We start from the raw sequence: 19,347 nt of genomic DNA on the forward strand, positions 1-19,347 counted from the left end.
AGCTTTCTGTTTGGCCTTTGCCACCTCTCTCTTCACTCTACGCTGCGCTTCCTTGTACTCCTGTCTATCTTCCTCAGTCCTTTCTACATCCCACTTCCTTTTAGCCAACCTCTTCCTCTGGACGCATTCCTGTACTCTCCTCATTCCACCACCAAGTGTCTTTACCGTCTTTCCTCTTTCCAGATGACACACCTAGCACCTTCCTACCTGTTTCCCTGATAATCTCTGCTGTAGTTTCCCAGTCCTCTGGAAGCTCATCCTGACCACCCAGGACCTGCCTCAACTTCTGCCTAAATTCCTCACAAGTTTCTTCATTCTGTAGCTTCCACCACTTGGTCTTCTTTTCTGTTTTCCCTCTCTTCTTCTTCCTGACCTCCAGAGTCATTTTACACACCACCATGCGGTGCTGTCTGGCTACACTCTCTCCTACCACCACTTTGCAGTCGTTAACCTCTCTCAAATGACCTCGTCTACATAGGATGTAGTCCACCTGAGTACTCCTACCTCCACTTCTGTATGTCACTCTATGTTCCTCTCTCTTCTGGAAGTAAGTGTTGACTACAGCCATTTCCATCCTCTTCGCAAAGTCCACCACCATCTGTCCCTCCAGATTCCTTTCCTTCACACCAAACCTGCCCATCACCTCCTCATCACCTCTGTTGCCCTCACCAACATGCCCATTAAAGTCTGCTCCAATAACAACTCTCTCTCCTCTGGGAAAACTCTCTATGACCTCATCCAACTCACTCCAGAATCTCTCCTTCACTTCTAAGTCACAGCCAACCTGTGGCGCATACCCACTGACTACATTCACCATCACCCCTTCGATTTCTAACTTTAGGCTCATCATCCTGTCTGAGACTCTTTTCACTTCTAGAACACTGTTTACAAACTCCTCCTTCAGAATCACTCCTACCCCGTTTCTCTTCCTATCAACACCATGATAGAACAGTTTGTATCCTCCTCCAATACTACGTGCCTTGCTGCCCTTCCACCTTGTCTCCTGCACACACAGTACATCTACCTTCCTTCTCTCCATCATGTCTGCCAGCTCTCTGCCTTTCCCTGTCATTGTGCCAACGTTAAGAGTCCCTATTCTCAAACCTATGTTCCTGCCTTTTCCCTTCTCTCTCTGGCCACGGACCCTTCTGCCTCCCCTCTTTCTTCCACCAACAGTAGTCAAATTTCCACCGACACCCTGTAGGTTAACAGCATCGGTGGCGGTCGTTGTTAACCCGGGCCTCGACCGATCCGGTATGTCTAAAGTGTTGTGGATGATTCGCATGGTTATTTTGGCAATTTTTACGCCGGATGCCCTTCCTGACGCAACCCTCTCTATTTATCCGGGCTTGGGACCGGCACAGAAGTTACTGGCTTGCAACCCCTGTGGCTAGATTTAGATCCAAATCCAAATTTTTAAAATATTACATGAAATGAAGACATAATCAGTACATTTCCTTCTGATTTTAACGGCTTTAAAAAAAAAGAAGGATCAGTGGACATGTTTTGAAAAATGAACTGTTCTCAATGAAGATTTACTGCAGTCAAAAGCACGTTTTTTTAATTCATATTTTCCACCTGAAGATCCTTTTTCTTGAGTGTCAGAATCTTCCTCGGATACAGTTGTTATAGTAAAATAAACATCCGTTGAGCAAATGAACATCAATTGGTCTCATTTCCAGCCAAAACCTCATTCTAGCCTGTGTGTATATTACAGTTGTGTGCAGTTTGGCTCTTTTTGTGCCTTTTAGAACTGACATTCACATGTTCTTTAATGGAGAAACTGTGTTGAGGCTCATTGCTGTGGGTCACGGCGGCGTCCGCTCACTCTCTGCATTAGTGTTGTGTTTGGGACACAGTCCTTAATGGATGATAACAGAAACGTCTCTGTTGTGGTTAAATAAAACCTCAATTGTGAGAAAAGCTTTACTCTCAATGCTGACACTGTCAATATTGTCATTTAGCTTTGGTTTAGTCATCCATGATGCCAAAGCAACTTCATAAAAGAGTCACATGGCCTCAATTTTTTTTTAAGTTGAAGACAGTTTAGCGCTTATCCATGAAAAACTTTCTCTGTGTCAATTTATAAAAAATAAGTACTCTTCAGGCCGAGGAAGACATTTTCTTGTGTGATTATCAAGAGTCACATTGATGCTTGTTTTCTCAGTGATGATGCTCACTTCAAAACCAACCCAAAAATCCCCGGCATCGATCTCAACTCTGTCAGAATGCTGTTTGCAACACTGAGCAAACCCGCTTTCGCTGGAATCCAGGAGCAGGTATGACTAATGCAGTTGCATATCAAACATGTCGGATATTTTATTTACTTTATGTTCTTGATACATCGACAGACATGAAGCCATTTAAACACTTCAATTATTCACCTGGTTGAGGACTTCACTGTTTGTTTTTGGTGGCAAATTCGACTAAATTCGACTATTTTATTTTAAATCAAACCAAAGAAATCTGTAGTATTGCAGATTTTTGTAGAATAGTCCTTTCATGAGAAAATATTTGCCTTTTTCTTTTTTTTATGCAAACCAACTTCCTTTTTAGAAAAGAATTGTGGGTTGTTTTCTGTCAGAACACAAGCACAGAGGAAACACTGCTGTTTTGCAACAGAAAACAGCATCCATGTCATATGGAATTGATCTAACTTTGAACGTACATCAAGATTTGCCGCAGATCGTACTCTGGAGACGCTTTTTAGGGAGCTGTGTTGGTGAACCTTACATGCATTATAATTAGTGGGTGAAGTGAGGCCCCAGTCCAAACCTCATGAAGCCTCTCCCAGCATGTCATAATTCATATTCTCCCTAAAGCAGCAAGATGGGTCCTGTTTGTTTAGAAAACATCCCATGAAGCTAATGTTCTCTGGTTACAGCTGAACGTAAATGATTTCTTTATGTGACCGCTTTGCTTTTTGATGTGCAGTTTTGAAGCTGGAAGTCAAAAACCTCTAGAGCTATAAAACCAAAGAACAAGCTAGAAAAGTAGATATTTATAGTTTTTACTTTTAACAGTAAAAGGTTTAGGTGTATCTGTAAATGTGTTTCAGTGTCTGATGCATTTAAGATTCTGTGCAAACTGATTGATGTAACACACTGTAGAGTGAGAAGAACTCCAATCCCATTCAGTTGATGTTCTGCTATCTAGCCTCTTAAAAAACTTTAGTTTTCTTTCATATTTCTTCTAAAGTATATTTAGTTAGATGCAAATGCCATAACAGTACATATTGTGTTTTTACCTCATATGTCGCTTTAAAATGCTCCCTTTTTTGTCATGCAAGTGACAGAAAACAAGTCATGATGACTGAATTCTGAAGCAATTTGAGCCAAAAAACAATGTTCAATGTATTTTGACTCTGATTATTAAAAAAAAAAAATTTAATTACTGCAACTTTTTGAAGGAATTATTTTCCTATGTGTCCTCCGTCGTATTTAGGCAACCACAAGTTTTGAGAGTCTGCTGATCCCTCAGCTGCCTCGCTCCCCACCTGACGTGGAGGCCATGAGGATCTATCTCATCCTGTCCGAGTACCCAGCCCTGCAGGACTCCAAGAACTACATACGCCTCACTATCCCACTGGCAATAGCCATTCTCCAGCTAGACACCAACCCCAGCAAAGTATTGGGTACCATACTTTCATATGTATAAAAAACGAATCACACCTCATCAATTATGAATGTGTAACACCACCACTTCTAGTAATGATTTGAGGCGATCAGCCTCCTAAATACTCCGAATTGCATTTTTTTCTTTATATATGCCCTCAATCATCAGAAAAATGCCACAAGAACCTGGTAAAAACACTAAAAAACACTATTTTTATCAGAGTGGGTCTTTAAGCTCCTAAAATGTGATCCTCAAGACGGTCAAATAACATTTTAGCCTTTCTCTTGATCTCTACCATCCTGCTCAGGATTGTGCCTAAATGACAGGATATAAGGAATAGAAAGCATCAAATCCATTCAATTAGCACCTTCATTTTCTTCATTTTCCTAACCTCTAAAGAGGGAAAGAGTTTCTTAGTTTTTTTTCTATGATTTGGCTTAGTTGTTTGACAAATCATATGTAATTTGCCCCATTTTGCGATTTTTTTTCTTTCTTTTTTCTTTTCTTTTTTTCTTTTTGAGATGACACGTAGAAAAGGCTTAAAAATATCTTCTCTATTCTGATGCATGAAACTGAAATTAATTACTTTCTTCAATTATGCTAGTTTGAATTGTTACAGGTCTGGTCTTTGTGCAGATAACTGGTGGTGTGTCGTGGACGTCGGCGTCTTCACCAGAATGGTGGACATGTACAAGAGCATAGTTGTGTACATGCTGACGGGAGGCAAGACGGTCCCTGCGCCCGTGCTCCACGAGAACTATTTCATGGCCACGCTTAGACTGCTGGAGAAGCTCCACAAGGTATCCGCAACATGGATCCGTGCTGGCCCGCAGCAGAAGGAGAATTAGACTTTAAGGATGGTGTTTGCTTACGTTACCAGGTGAATTTAAAGGCCCATCATGTAGAATACAACCACTTTTATATCCCTGACATCACCAGCCTGGTGGACATCCAGGAAGACTACCTCAAATGGTTTCTGAGTAAAGCCCAGATTGTGAGTATGAAAGGTTACGTAGTTTTCTTCTGGAGTTTGTTTGGCCTCACTTGTGTCTAAATTAAATGTAGAAGTTTTGTTTTGGTAAGAATCTGAGTTGAATAATACTTTTCTCTTACATTAATTAAGATAGTTGGATTCCAGAAAATATTTAAAACAAATTTAATATGTTTTTATTTTTGTAAGATCAACATTTTTAAATGTATTCATAGTTTGGCAAAAGATTAATTTAAGAAAACATGCAAAAGACAAAGGCAAAAAGGCTTCTCTGTGTCTGAAATCCCCTGTTTTACATATTTGACCTCAATTCTTTCAGCTTTCTGCGTTTTTAGGATTAGTCAAGCAATAATCAATTTTTAAGAGCGATCCACTTAGTTGTTACTGCAGATAATTTAAAGAATTGAATTGAAAAGATTCAGTAGAAAACATTTAATATACATTCAGATTCGAGACATGAGGTCAATGTTCAATATAAAACGGTAACTTTCAATATTTTTCTATGTGAAACATAGTCACATATCTAATTATTCTGCCTTCCTGTTATTTCTAGAAAGTGGGCTCATCTCCTTCACAGGTAAAAACTATTTGTCAGAAACAAAAGCAGTATTGACCTTCATTTGTACGGGTTGGTTGTAAGTCTGTTTTCCCTGCAGAGTAACCTTCCCCCAGTGAACCTTTGTGCCTTCCCATTCATACTGAATGCCCAAGCCAAGACGACAATGCTGCAAACAGATGCTGAACTGCAAATGCAGGTACTTGATTACAGGTCAGTCAGTTCCCACCTAACTGTCTCACACTTCTCATAGAAATACATTTGTTTTGGTTTTTCTTTAGATGGCAGTAAGCGGTGCGAACCTGCACAATGTTTTCATGCTGCTCACACTGGAACCCCACCTCGCTAGGAACCCATACCTAGTGCTGCATGTGCGCAGGAATCATTTAGTAAGCGACACGCTTCGAGAGCTGACTGTCTACTCTGACGTGGACCTTAAAAAACCGCTCAAAGTGAGTGAAGCGGCTCTAAGCCCCTGCTTTTAACGAAAATAGACTTCTCGGTTTAGCTTCACTTCCATCTTCCTTTTAGGTGATCTTTGACGGCGAGGAAGCCGTGGATGCGGGCGGGTTAACTAAAGAGTTCTTCCTGCTGCTCCTGAAGGAACTCATGGATCCCGTCTATGGGATGTTCACCTATTACAAAGAGTCCAATCTACTGTGGTTCTCAGATAAAGTAAGTCGTCATGCCGAGCTGATCGCTGCCATGGCAACGGCACCACATCCACTGGCTCTTGTGTTTTATTGCCATGACTCATCAAGTCCACAGATTTACAAGCAGCAGCTATGAATGATTTTTGCCAAAAAGTGCTGCAGTTACTAAAGAAAATAGTGGTAAATACAATTTGTGCTTTGGAGTTTCAAAATAGAAGCCATCAATTCATTTTCTCAACCCACTATATCCCTCTGGGGGTCACAGGGTTGCTGGAGCCTGTCCTGGCTGCTGTTTTAAAATGATTGGGATTTTGTACAACAGATTCCCAATTAGTAGATCAAAAATTCCCTTTAAAATGCTTTTCTTCAATCAGACGAGATACAGGCATGTACATTTTTAGACCTGAAACCCGTCAGCCTTAAATTGAAGCATAATTTGTGGTCATTTTTCAGCTAAAGCAACATTTTACCTGAAGTTTTATAGCAGCAGATGTTTTTACCCGCTTGTTTTGTTGATAGGCTTTACCTTGTTTAGACTGCTGATTGTTTGGACAATTGTTCCTCTTGAATTTCTTCCACTATAGATAAGAGGAAACGTTAGCAAAGTGGAATTCCCTCTTTAATTTTTTTCTTTAGCATGAATCTTGTGTCCTCTAAGTGGATTGTTAAAGGGACAATAACAAATAAACAAAAAAGCAATCGGGGCAAATCTGAGATAAAAGCTGGTACAATTCTGCAATTGTGTAAATATTGCAGTGCACAAAATTCTGCTATGGTAACGTCGGGCAAAAAATAACGAAATGTAAAGGTGAGAAAATCTCACCTGAACTTTTTCTAACCACCTTCAGTGGATTTGACACCTGCTCCAGAGGAAAGCATGACCCCCAACTTAACAACTTGTGAAGAGAAGCCATAACAGCTTGATCATTTCTTTATTTTTAACCTTTTTTTGTACAGTAAAAGGTCAAAAAATTTTCGCCTATAAGCAAAAATGTGGTTAGAAAAATGGACTTCCCAAGAATTCATATTTTAGGAAAAGAAATGTTCTTTTTTCTTGATAAGATTTCTTTTCTTGCAAAACAGAAAATAAGAACATTTACTCTTTTAAAATGTAGTTTTTGCAGTGTGGTAAAAAAAAAAATTCTTTACCGGCCAAATGCTGTAAACTTATGGCTTGAGCTTGAAAAACCCATAAATTGTCAATTAGCTGTGATCCATCACTCTATGACCTTATGAAGATCCAATTATGCGTCTCCAATTTTATTTGATTGTTCGATAAATGTATCTTTGCCAAACAATTGCTGGATTCCATGCAGAAGCCTTCAAAATTGGGGGAAAACATTTAGACTTTGTTCAAATTTCCTTACTACTCGCTACTTAGTGCAATTTATAGAGCATTCACCATTTTGTTGGGGTGTCCGAATCTACATTATTAAGATCCAGAGCCATGAAAATTTCCCTGAAATCTCAGAGAAAAACATTGATGGTCACTCGCTTGGCGAATATAGACCACAATGCACTGTGCTTGAACTATTTGTCATTTGCAAAAACGAATGTAAATATATATATATTTTTTTAAAAGTCCGCTTTTTCCTCTTCAGAACACAATCGATTCATAAATATTCATAAAATGTTCATATTTATTAAGTTTGTACTTCAGCAAATGGGTGAGTGATGTCATATAAAAGAAAAGTAGTGAGCGTGGTGTTCAAACTACAGGGCACTAAGATATTTAATCTTTTAGTGTTGGTGATGGAATTTGGACACAACTGGAGTCTCAGATGTCTTTTTTTCTTATGCTGACGGTGAATCTAACAGGCATTTTATTTATGCCTAATTTTGCAGCACATCTAGTGGTACTTGATGTTTATCCTAATGCTGCTTCAAATGTGAGGGAAGGAAAGCGCTTTAAACCGAAGAGCAAAGCCAAAGTAAAGCAAAGAACTCTTGTGTATTTGCAGTGTTTTGTAGAGCAGAACTGGTTTCACCTGATCGGGATCATTTGTGGTCTTGCCATCTATAACTCCACTGTGGTGGACCTGCACTTTCCCCTGGCTCTCTACAAAAAGCTGCTGGATGTCTCCCCCTCACTGGAGGACTTCAAAGAGCTCTCACCCACTGAAGCCAGGTGGAACAAGCTTTGATTCTCTTGTTTTTCATTGTAAGCCTGAATTAAATGATCTTGAATAGATCAGAAACTGATTTTTTCCTAATTAGATCTTTTTGAGACGATTATATTTAAACTCTATAGTCTTAAAGGAGCACACTTACCATATTTACATTTTTAAGAAACATGCATCTGTGGGAAAAGCAGCAGGAACGTTGTGGATCAGCTATTTGGATACATTTTTCATGAAAAGGACATGTTTCTTACAAACGTGGCTCCATATAAAAGGGAGATCCAGACTCTTCCAGAGCTTTAAGGCCATTACCAAGAAATATTCACATATGCTCACCACTGATGCCTGAGCATAAAGAAGACTCTATTTTAATGAAAGAATAATGGTTAAAAAAAGATGTAAGTTTTATAGATTGTCCTTTATTTCTGCAGGAGTTTACAGCAGCTTTTAGATTATGAAGGGAGAGATGTGGAGGGGACATTCCTTCTCAACTTTGCTGTAAGTATCCGCTGATTTTTACTTGTTCTTTTCCGTTTACTTACTGATGAGTCATTGGACAGTCTTAGTTTGAGATTAGTCAGACTTTGCAGACTGATCAATCCAGAACAAACTTTCCAACCACACAGTATTAAAAGGACGAATAAGTTAAGGTTTATTTTGAAATTGCCTGAGTCTTGTGATTTGCCCACTGGACTATAAATATCTCTGTGTTTATGTGAACTGGTGTTTTTTTTAGCTGGGCCAGAGTTTGACCTGTTGTGTTTATATCTCAGATCACCAGGGAGAACTATGGGATGACGGAGGTCAAAGAGCTGGTCCCTGGAGGAGAGAGCATCGCTGTGGACAACACCAACAGGTTTGGCGGCTGTGTTTTCTCCTGCTGTCAGACTTCCACGTGTTCTCATCTGACTGCCTCTTTTTTAAGTGAAGTCTGCAACCTGCATTGACTAACAATCACGTTTTTCGTCCCAAAGAAAACTGTCACGGCCTCAGCCTCTGCTTGCATCTTTGTCCTAATTTTAGTTTTGATCCTCCAGAGAGCAGTGGGGTGGGCGGCCTTCACACGCCGGCTGCTGAACAGATGGGGGAGAGCAGCAGCAGAGCCCTTTTTTCTTTTTCTTTTTCTTTTTTAACTTCTCAAACCATGCCATGAGAGTACAGAAAAAATAACGTGTTGTGAGGCTGCAGTGTACATCTCACCATCTCAGCTCTATTCTTGGGGCTTGTTGTGTCTAAAAGAAAGGTTCCTGTGTTTTTTTTAGCTTACCTGACCTAGATGTGACCCGTTTCTATAATATTTACGGGTTTTAAATCCATCCTAAAACCTATTTTTAGTCTTTGACCCAATCTAAGACTGATTCTATTCTTTTGTTTATTTTGTTTTCTTAATTTTTTACTTTTTTTTATTATTTAGATTTTTTACAATTACTAACTATTTTTATAGCAAATGAACTGTTTTATCAAAATTCTACGTCTAAACCAAACAGCCATTTTTGTTTTTATATTCTCTTTCAGACAATGGTTCTGCAGTTTTCACTCAAAAACATTAAGAACTTTCAATAAAAGCTTCAATAGATGCGTTTAATTTCCACTTTCATTTGTCCCCGTAGGGGTATAAAGAGCCACTGTGTTAATTTTAACTTTTGTTAAATTTTTAGATGAAATAGTTTATTTTTGTGAGGATAAAATAAGTCATAAATCTGGAAGTAATTGTTTTAGCAAAAAAGTTCCATACATTTACTGTCCAGCTTCTAAAAAAGAAAGTGATTAAATGATTAGATTCAGCTGCACTTTAGAAATGAAAATCTTTTTTTTGTTTTTTTGTTCAGAAAATTCAATCAAAAATCCTGTCGCTGCTACTCATATCTAAGACTGTTTGTGCTAGTGTAAGGGATTATTTTTATTTTTTTATTTTAGCTCGTTCAGGTTGTTTTTTCCGCGTGTCTTTGGAAAAAAATAGTCAGATTACTTTAATTTTCAGTGGATTATGAAGGTTGAAATCCAATTTTATTATGATTATTGGGCCTAAAATAGCTCCTTTGAGCGAAATATGTATTTACAACCACTAGTGATTATAGTCGGTTATCACATTTACATGTCTAAATATTGTGTTCCTCTTTTAACGGTTAACTGAATTCCTGGAATAATTTATTTTTAAACATTTATAAGAACCAGAAAAAAGCACATGGAGATTAAAATTCCTGTCAATACGAGCTTTTTGGACAAAAGACACGTGAAGAATTGAAAACAGATGCACAAACATTACTGACGTTATGGAAATGACAAAAGCAAAGCATTATTAGGCTGATGCCTCTTCCTCCGGTTCTTTTCGAATGATTGAAGCGGTCTCCATAGAGACTGGCTCCTTCAGCTTACTCTGTAATTTAGTCTCAGCTGAGGAAGCTGCAGTTTCAAGTTTAGTTTTTAATGGTTCGGTGCGTAGGTTTAGCACAAAAGAAAAAAACAAAGGGAGCAAAGGCTTAAACCATCAATCTATTTTTACAAACAGTTAGCCGCATAGCATATGTGTGGCTGACTTCAATGATTTAGTATTGATTAACAAATATCAATCTTTCATACATTAGCATCCACTATGAACATGGGAAACATACTTGTGTGACGGTCTGCATGGACACAATAAAAGGGACATAATAGAATATTTAAACTTCTTTCAAGGTTTTTTGATGCGGCGGCGCAGATAAATAGTTCACTCGGGTGATGCTCTCGTTGCTGGATCCAACAGGATCTGAGCAGATTAGGGATTTAATCTAGTCAAACATCTTCTGGAGAGAAACAAAGTGAGGTCATGCTGCTCTGGGAGGGTTTCGATGAACTGTCGGCCTGCAGAAAACATTTAGGTGCTCGTAAATGAAGGGAGGTGGAAACATGGCAGACACGATGAGGGAGGAAATGAATGTTAACAATGTGGGTGCCGATTGCTAGCTGACTTTAGGGATGCAGCTGCTCTGCAGAGGTAATTTGTTTAGTATTTACTGAACCTTTGTGTGTGTTTCAGGAAGGAGTTTGTGGATTCTTACCTGCGATACGTCTTCTCGGACTCTGTGGATGAGCAGTACTCGGCCTTCTCTTCTGGTTTCCTGAAAGTGTGTGGAGGGGAGATCCTGTCGCTCTTCCAGCCCTCCGAGCTCATGGCCATGGTGGTTGGCAACAACAACTACAACTGGGAAGAGCTTGAAAAGGTCAAATCCTTTGCCCTTGAGACCTTCTGTAGTCGTCTTTCCCAAAAATCCCATTTGAATTTGAGGTTTTTGCAGATTTTGGTAAACCGCGGTGCCTTTTGACTTTTTCTTTTTTTTAAACAACGTAATCCTGAGAAAGATGAATTCCATTGGAATGGAATTTAGATTTTTATTGCAGGTTGAAATTTAAAGGAACTTTCCAAGAAATTCCTCTATTTTTTTTTTCAGTCCAAAACTTCAAAATCTGCAGAAAAGTTTACAGACATGCATGTCATTACCCTTAAAGTCCTCCTCTGATCTATTTAAAAAGCATTCCGAATGGTCTTTAAATTATGATTGTGCCATTTTTAAGCAAAAAAAAAAAAAAATCTGTCGTTTTCTAAAATGAAATTTCTGCAGAGCGGCAAGAGATTAATAGAAATTTGTCTCTTGAGTTATGTGTGGGGTGAGACTGTCGGCTCTGAGTAAGCCCTACCCCACTTCCCGTCACCCAAATGTCTACATGCTCTCCTGCTAGCCTGCAGCCCCTGACACCCGCAACCTAGCATTAGCAGTGCAACAAAAATGGCGTGCAATGTTAGAATTATTCAGCCGTACGGTTTTGAGCCAGATGTCAGCTCGGACGAGGAGAATGAAGACGTACATGGATCTATTTTTCTGCAAGTGGATGCATCTGGAGTGCAGAAGGGAGCCTGTGGCTTGCCATAGTAGGTTCTACGTCACACCTGCAAGTCACAACAATTTGAATAAAGAAATACTCAGAATTGCAATTTTTAGCTTAATTTTCTTTATTAATGTCCTCCATCATGAAAAAAAAAGGCTACAAGAACATGTTAAATGCTATTTCTTACAGTTCCAATTAATCTTAAACATCAAACAATGTGGGATCCCTAATTAGCAGGAAAGGGTTCACACTTTTTTTTCTACTTTTCCCAGAATGCTGTTTACAAAGGAGAGTACTCTGCCACTCACCCAACAGTGAAGTTGTTTTGGGAGGTTTTCCACGAGTTTCCCCTGGAAAAGAAGAAGCAGTTTTTATGTGAGTGGTCATACATTTCATGGGCTGGATCGTGCTTTGCTTCCAGTTCTTACATGTCTGTCTCCGGGCCGCAGTGTTCCTGACGGGCAGCGACCGCATTCCCATCCACGGCATGGAGAGCCTGCGGATCATCATCCAGTCCACCACAGCGGAGGAGCACTACCTGCCTGTTGCCCACACCTGCTACAACCTGCTGGACATGCCCCGCTATCAGACCAAAGAGATCCTGCGCCGCCGCCTCACTCAGGCGGTGGAGCAGTACGAGGGATTCAGCCTGGTCTGAGAGGAGCCTCGATGCACTTTAGCAGCCATATGACCACCACGTGAGTGTCAACAGTGAATGTGGGTGCAAGCTGGATGAAGACGAGGCCCCTCTTGCATGATTGTTAGGCTTTTTTTTTTTAAATATTCCAAGGTCTATATGTGTAAATGCAGGTTGATTTTAAGGTTAAAGGTTTCTCAACCTTTCGGGCCAACAAAGATGGTGGTTGGAAATTTAACAGACATTTAAGGAACACGTTTGCATCAAAATAAAGAGAACAATATACTGGAGTCTTCATTCAATGACTTGGGGTCAGATGAATTTCACAAAGCGGAGAAACTAAAGCTACATTCACACCGGGCTTATGACGCACGTTCTTGAATGCGTACTCCACACTAGCGCGTGTTCGCCGCCTACAGTTACAAGAGGTTTGGCGTGAAGTGTGAATGCGGTGCTAATTGCGGTGCAGGCTTTTGTATGACAGACTTAGTGTTATGTAATTCCGACCAGACACAAACTGCAATTATTCATTTCTCCTCCATAATCTATTTTCAAACGGTTGGCTCTTCTGTGAATCAAAAAGAACGGCATGCACACGCCAAATCAAATCAGAGTTCCTGATTGGTCGAGGTTTGACCTGGCTTAACTTTCAGCGTGCATTCAATGGACGTGTTTTGTACATAGTTCCTGAAAACGATCATAGAAATTTGAGCTTTGAACTAAAGCCCAGAGCGTACATGTATCCGACTTTACATAGACTTTTCATTGGAAGTTGCCACTTAAACGCACATTGCCACGGACGGTGTGAACGTAGCTTCAGGCTTCTGGGAAATTTTGTCTTTTTGTTTACTTTTGCAAGAATGTTGTTTTTAAAGATATATATATATAAATTCCTTAAATTCTATTTTTCACCTTAACATTTTATGTTGATATATTGAAATAATATATTTCTTTTTATTATTTTAAATTATTTTAATAAAATGATTCTATTTTGGCACAAGGTGTGGTTTGAACCCCCCACCCCTTTTGATCATTTGAAACCCAGACACCAGCACGTCATCTCTGCCAGACTTTCAGAAAGGCTGAGTGAGTTTCTGGCTGGCAGGGTGACGCGGGGTGAAGCCGATCTCCAATCGCTCATTCCCTTTGTCAGCTGTGGCTAAAACGGAGCAGCTGACGTATTAATCCCTCATTCAACAGTGTTGCCTTCAACAGGGAAGCTAGTGGTAAAAACATAAAGCAGGCTTTTTAAAGCAACCGGATATTGGGTGAAGACACTTAACCCTGCATTGACTTTCTTTTTTTTCCTTCTTTTTTTGTGTTAATATAGGGATTTGCTGAACTGCTTTACCTAATATTAAATTATTTAATCCCATGAGATTCAAGGGATTAAACTGGAGGAAAAATGGCACACGGCTTGTTTAGAATCCTCTAACAACAGTTTTACACCCTGCAGGTCTGTCGCTCATCTGCAGGTCTTAACATCTAAAATGGTTTGTGCTTCTTTTCAACACTTTGATATGCTTCAAAATCCAAAAATAAACAACAACTCTTTATTCTCACCAAAATTATTTATTTAGTTTATAATTTATCTCTCTTTGTTTATAATTTATCTCTCTTTGGAGGCAAAAAGAGTTTGTGTCAAATGACTGATTCCATCATTTTTTTTAGTTTTAAAACCATTAAACTCTCCTTTGTTTGTGTTAACAGTCTGTTTTATGAGCCAGATTCAGATTAAGTGTTTTTAAAGGCCGGGCAAACACAAATTAAATTTAAATCGTGTGTTTTCTGCTATTTAATAGCTGTATCTTTATTTGTTGCATATAAATTTAATTTGAGAAAAAAAACACATGTAAAGTGTTATCAATAGAAATTTTGATATCAGAGGTCTGTAAACATCCAACATAACCTAGATTGTCCATTCTACTAAAAAAAAAACAAAGTAACTTTTTTAAAATGTCAGTAAGGAAACCAAATTTTCCTTTTCTTTAAGATTTCATGGAGCCAGGTCACCGGCTTTTTAAATATTTTTCGAAGGAAAAACCTAATGAATATGATCATTTTACGAAGACTATTTATCAACCCATTGTATTCTGATGGTAGAAACTTAGATGGTTTATAAAAAATGAATTACGATAATTTATTTCAGACAAATATGCGTTCAAACGAAATGCATTGTGGTCTATATTTGCCAATCTAGTGAGAATTGATGCACACTGGTTTTTCGCCGAGACTTCTGGGAAATTTCGAGGGCACTGGATTTTGGTATAAGTGGTTAAGAAATGAATGTGGAGCCTACAAAAGGAGAAAGTTTTGAAACAATACCTTTTGAGTTTTCTTTCTGTGTCAAGATGAATAATCGTATATTTTCCCTTAAATTTGAATGGAACTTTTCCTTAAAACGCATTTTCAAAGCTCATTTTAAAATAACCTGTGACTGGCATCAGAATGCCGATACTTCTCTAGTTTCTGCATCTCTTTCTAAACTCATTCAGCTCAACTAGCCGTTTCCTCCAGTTCCCTGTACATTTATGTATCTATTCTGTTGAAAAGAAGCAAAAAACATAGTTTATGTCCCAAAAGTGTAATTAAAGGGAAACATAATCAAATCCTAGCTTCAGTATTTGTTAATTGTGTCCATATTACCGAAGTGATTGAAATGTAAAATTCAAAAGCTGCATATTCTGACTGTGTAAGTGAGCAGATTTATAAAAACTTGATGATGGTTTTTCTGTAACTTTTCCTCCTTATATTTTTTCTTTTTTTTTTTTACCCCCCTGCAGTTAAACCTTTACTCCAAAATGTCGTTTGTTTGTTAAGTATATGAAATGGTCTTGCATATACACACATACATATATTTTTTTATACTTTCCTACATACCAGATGTGTTCAAGCGGTTCAGACTTGATCCATTCAGCAATAACCAATCCGAAGCAGGCATTTCTGCAAGGTATTTTTGGACACTGCTTCCAATAGCTTGACTCAATATTGCATGTACACAAGCACACACACACACACATGTGTTCAATCTTTTTTTTATTTTGTATTCTAATTAAGGCTAATATCTCTGGCAGACTTTAGTCCTATGCAATTTTTTTGTGCTGTTGTGATTTTTTTGCTCTTATAATGTGATCCAGAAGATGTGATTCTTGGGATGTTTGTCTGCAAGTTACATTAAACTCTGTTCCAGCCTAAATTTTAAATAAAAGACTGAAAAAAAAAGCTTTCTGCCTCTTTGTTTCATGATTTCTAGGGAAAGCTCTGTGCTGGTTCTGGCTTTGAAACCTACTTTGGACTGGCAGCTGCACACGAACCATTAAGTAAAAAGCTGGTTCCAAGCCTGAAAAGCTGATTCATCCAGGACCTGTGACCTCAGGTGGGACATACATCATCTAGCCACATTGATCCTGCCTAAATTTGAACACTGGCTTACATCCTAGAAAGCAGGAAGATTCTGACCCCCCCCCCCCCCCCCCCCCCCCCCCCACACACACACACGTGTCCGTTGTATTTTTGAGTTTGTGTATATATATTATATATAGCTATAATAAAAAAAAATAACCTAAAAGTTTTAGCAATGTCACGACAAAAAATGACCCCATGTTAGAATTCTAAACTAACAATAAAAATCTTTTTTTGATTATTTTTTGCACGATTTTACAAAAACGTAAAAATTTATGAGAATATTTTAAAATAAAGTTGTTTTTAATTTTATTGCATTTTTTTAAACACAGTAAAGATAAGATAAGGTAAGATAGGACTTAATTGATCCGCGGAGGGAAATGAATTTGTTAAAGCAGCCAAACAAGAAATATAACATTTAGAAAAACAAATAGCAAGAGTAAGAAAAACAATATTAGTGAAAAATAGTAGTTAAAGTACACGTCATAAATAAACAAGTAAATACTTCAGCAGTTAACCATAATACAATATTCTGGTGATGAAGTATGTGAACTGCTACTTAGTTTTTGTAACCCTAGTGCTATCCACTTTAACGTTGGGAGTTGGGTCATCTAGACCCACTAGACAGTGCTCTGAACCTTTTTTCTTCAATGATTTGTGATCTTCACTGGTGTCCATGGATAACATGAAATCTTTCCACCTTTGTCATGGTAGGGAGAACACATCAAAGTAAGGGTGGGGTCATATAAGATAGCACAAAAACAATCGTATCATTCTGACTGCCAGCCATACACATTTGTCTTCTGTAGAGGACATTTCTGACCCAAACATCTCCCAGCCACTGCATACTACTGAGTTAACTCTTTATTGTATCTACAGAGGACATTTGGGGCTTTTCAATGATATCAAATGTGAATGGGTGGGGCTCTGGGAATTGTAGTTTTTAGTGGATTAACAGAAATTTTGACTTGAATTTTTTTTTTTCCTCTGGTAGTCTGGTGGACATCTTTGTCATCTTTAGTTTTTATTTCTGTCTTTCCTGAGATAATCATGACAGAGGTACAACAGCATTTCATGCAACTCCTTTTCACGCTGTATCTGAACTCAGTTTAACCTGTTTTTCTGCATAAACGTCAGTGTTTCTTGATCATTGAGGCTTTTCCTGCTTTGTGACCTGCAGTGTCAGTCACTGATCAGGGGTCAGTCAGGTCTCCGGAGATTTGCTTTTGTAGAAGTGACTCTTCAATGGCTGCAGGAAATGGGAGTCCTCAAAAGCAAAGAGGAAAGGCTTCTCTGCTCCTTTAGATTGTCCTGTGAGTTACGTTTACACAATGCGGGGAAGTCAGTGTTTTTCCTTATGTTCTATACAGTATGAATGTTTGTATTATCCTAAAATAGGCTGAAGACAAAGAAAATCTTTTTTTAATCAGGTTTGTTTTGGTAGGTACTTTTTAGTTACGTACAATTACAATTAATTATTTGGAGTCAAAAGCCCTTTTTGCTCAGTTATATTCCCGTCGTTTGTTTAGTAATAAACTGTAAAGTATTTGGTATGATTTAACCCTTGTGCTATCTTAGATGACCCCACCCTTACATTGACGTGTTCTCCCTACCATGACAAAGGTGGATAAAGGTGGAAAGATTTCATGTAATCCATGGACACCAGTGAAGATCACAAATCATTGAAGAAAAAAGGTTCAGAGCACCGTCTAGTGGGTCTAGATGACCCAACTCCCAATGGTAAAGTGCCTAGGATAGCACAAGGAATCCTGGACATTTTGATTTTTATCATAAGATCTTCTGGATTTTTCTTTTAAAAGTTTGGATCTCACCAATTTCCTGTCTCTAAAATCTAATCCTAAAAAAAAGAGAAAACAAAGGCAAACAATGTCAGTAAAAATAGGATTTCATTTATTATGTACAAAATCCAATTTATGTACTAAAATGTACACACTCGAGGTTTCATTCGGCCTGGCCAGTGTTTACATGAAGTGAAAAAAAAATTCATGCTGATAATCATCCACTTTGGAGAAAAAAAAAACGAGTATTCGCTCACAGAAATGTAAACATAAGAGGTGATCAGTATTTACAAACGACCAATCGAACTCTGAAGGCGATGACAGATGCACCATTTTTCCTCTACCGTCGCGTCAGACCAGAGACCTACTAATAGCTTATTGGACATGAAGTGAAGATGGAAACATGTTTGGAGCAAAAGTGCGCAGAGGCAATCCTCCCACCGAAACTTCTGATCTGCTGTTTGCATCCAAACTTTTGGGGTCGCAGTGAGACGGGGGGCCATTGTGACGAAGCACAGAAAGCCGTTTGTTAAATGAAAGCATTGAAGCTGACACACAAAAGTAACGTCTCCCTTAGAAAAAATACACATAAATACACAAATTCTGCACAAAATTCTTCAATAACTTTTTAACTATGCTTTAAATTTTTTCTTTTTTCTTTAGAGATTTCTACAGTTAAAACAGGAGAAAAATACAATTTGTTACTTTCAAGATGTAAGGAATAAGTTAATCATTCATTTAATATAAAACGGATTAATTGTGCGCGTCTGGGTTTGAAGGAACATCCATCTGAAGGCAAAAGAGGACTTCAGGTGAAGTCAGGTGGGCAGTAACAGGTGGGCTGCTCCCAGAGCAGCTTGACATGAAGGAATGCCTCTCCTTAAGAAAGATGTGTTTCATCGTGTCGCTAGACGTGGAGCACTAGTCTTTTTATAGTCCTGCTTTTTTTCTTTTTTTAGATGAATTTAGCAGCGTCTCTTTTGCTGATGAGAACTTCCAGCAGCCGCAGTTTGGCTTTGATGTGTTTGTATTCGTGGTACTCTACTGCGAGCGGTGAGCGATCCTCCTTTTGAACAGTTCTGAAATTTGAAAAAGGAAAGAAAAGAAGAAAAAAAACTGTGAGTTATATTATATCAGAGTTTTTTTTTTGAACCCACTCCGATTAAAAATGTTGGTTTTTTTAACTTGTTTTTGTAGCATTTTTCTTATGATGGAGCTTAAAATTGCATTTCTGAATATTTCTTTATCCAAATCCTGAATAATAATAATGTCCTAGGAGATAGTTTCCTAGGACATAGTATTTCTTTATCGTAATTAAAAGACCCCTGGGAATGCAAATCAAAAGTTGATCAGAGTGGGACTTTAAATTTTTCACAGTTGAAGTCTTCTCCATACCTTCCGTTTTGTCGAAAGAACTGGTCCTCGAACTCTTTGAGGTTCTTGCGGATCCTCTTTTTCTCTTCTTTTGCCTCCTGAAGCTGCTCAACGAGTTCCTGCCTGCGATAGAGAGGAGCTGTGTTTAAGCCTCTTGCACTAATTGATTCTGCTGACACCAAAACCCTTTAAGGGAAACTCTCTTATACTATTAAAAGAAACTACAAAGATCTTAAAGGCTTGAAGAGCTTAATACTAATTAATTTAGCAAAGAGACGTGACACAGTATCAGGACTCAGATTGGTGCTTAAACTAGGAGTCTGTAACCTGAGTACC

General features: G+C 38.4%; 2 protein-coding genes across 3 annotated transcripts in view; one reads left to right on the plus strand and one right to left on the minus strand.

Annotated features, from left to right (window-relative positions):
- Nucleotides 1–15,658, plus strand: part of herc3 (HECT and RLD domain containing E3 ubiquitin protein ligase 3) — a 29,405-nt gene extending 13,747 nt beyond the window's left edge. The window contains exons 12-25 of the mRNA XM_011476465.3: nucleotides 2,168–2,279; nucleotides 3,445–3,634; nucleotides 4,252–4,415; nucleotides 4,496–4,609; nucleotides 5,160–5,183; nucleotides 5,263–5,361; nucleotides 5,444–5,614; nucleotides 5,694–5,837; nucleotides 7,777–7,943; nucleotides 8,367–8,433; nucleotides 8,709–8,791; nucleotides 10,952–11,135; nucleotides 12,072–12,174; nucleotides 12,249–15,658. Of these exons, the coding sequence (XP_011474767.2) occupies nucleotides 2,168–2,279; nucleotides 3,445–3,634; nucleotides 4,252–4,415; nucleotides 4,496–4,609; nucleotides 5,160–5,183; nucleotides 5,263–5,361; nucleotides 5,444–5,614; nucleotides 5,694–5,837; nucleotides 7,777–7,943; nucleotides 8,367–8,433; nucleotides 8,709–8,791; nucleotides 10,952–11,135; nucleotides 12,072–12,174; nucleotides 12,249–12,457 (1,831 nt within the window). The 3' untranslated portion in view covers nucleotides 12,458–15,658. The remainder of the gene's footprint in view (nucleotides 1–2,167; nucleotides 2,280–3,444; nucleotides 3,635–4,251; nucleotides 4,416–4,495; nucleotides 4,610–5,159; nucleotides 5,184–5,262; nucleotides 5,362–5,443; nucleotides 5,615–5,693; nucleotides 5,838–7,776; nucleotides 7,944–8,366; nucleotides 8,434–8,708; nucleotides 8,792–10,951; nucleotides 11,136–12,071; nucleotides 12,175–12,248) is intronic.
- A 2,068-nt stretch (nucleotides 15,659–17,726) lies between these two features.
- The window catches only part of fam13a (family with sequence similarity 13 member A), a 51,758-nt gene continuing 50,137 nt past the window's right edge, over nucleotides 17,727–19,347 (minus strand). For both annotated transcript variants that reach the window (XM_011476481.3, XM_011476476.3), the window contains 2 exons: nucleotides 19,033–19,134; nucleotides 17,727–18,716 (listed from right to left, as the gene is read on the minus strand). In XM_011476481.3, coding sequence (XP_011474783.2) covers nucleotides 18,593–18,716; nucleotides 19,033–19,134 — 226 coding nt within the window. In that variant the 3' untranslated portion in view covers nucleotides 17,727–18,592. The remainder of the gene's footprint in view (nucleotides 18,717–19,032; nucleotides 19,135–19,347) is intronic.

This window comes from Oryzias latipes, chromosome 1 (genome assembly GCF_002234675.1).
Source record: "Oryzias latipes chromosome 1, ASM223467v1".
Classification (NCBI taxonomy): domain Eukaryota; kingdom Metazoa; phylum Chordata; class Actinopteri; order Beloniformes; family Adrianichthyidae; genus Oryzias; species Oryzias latipes.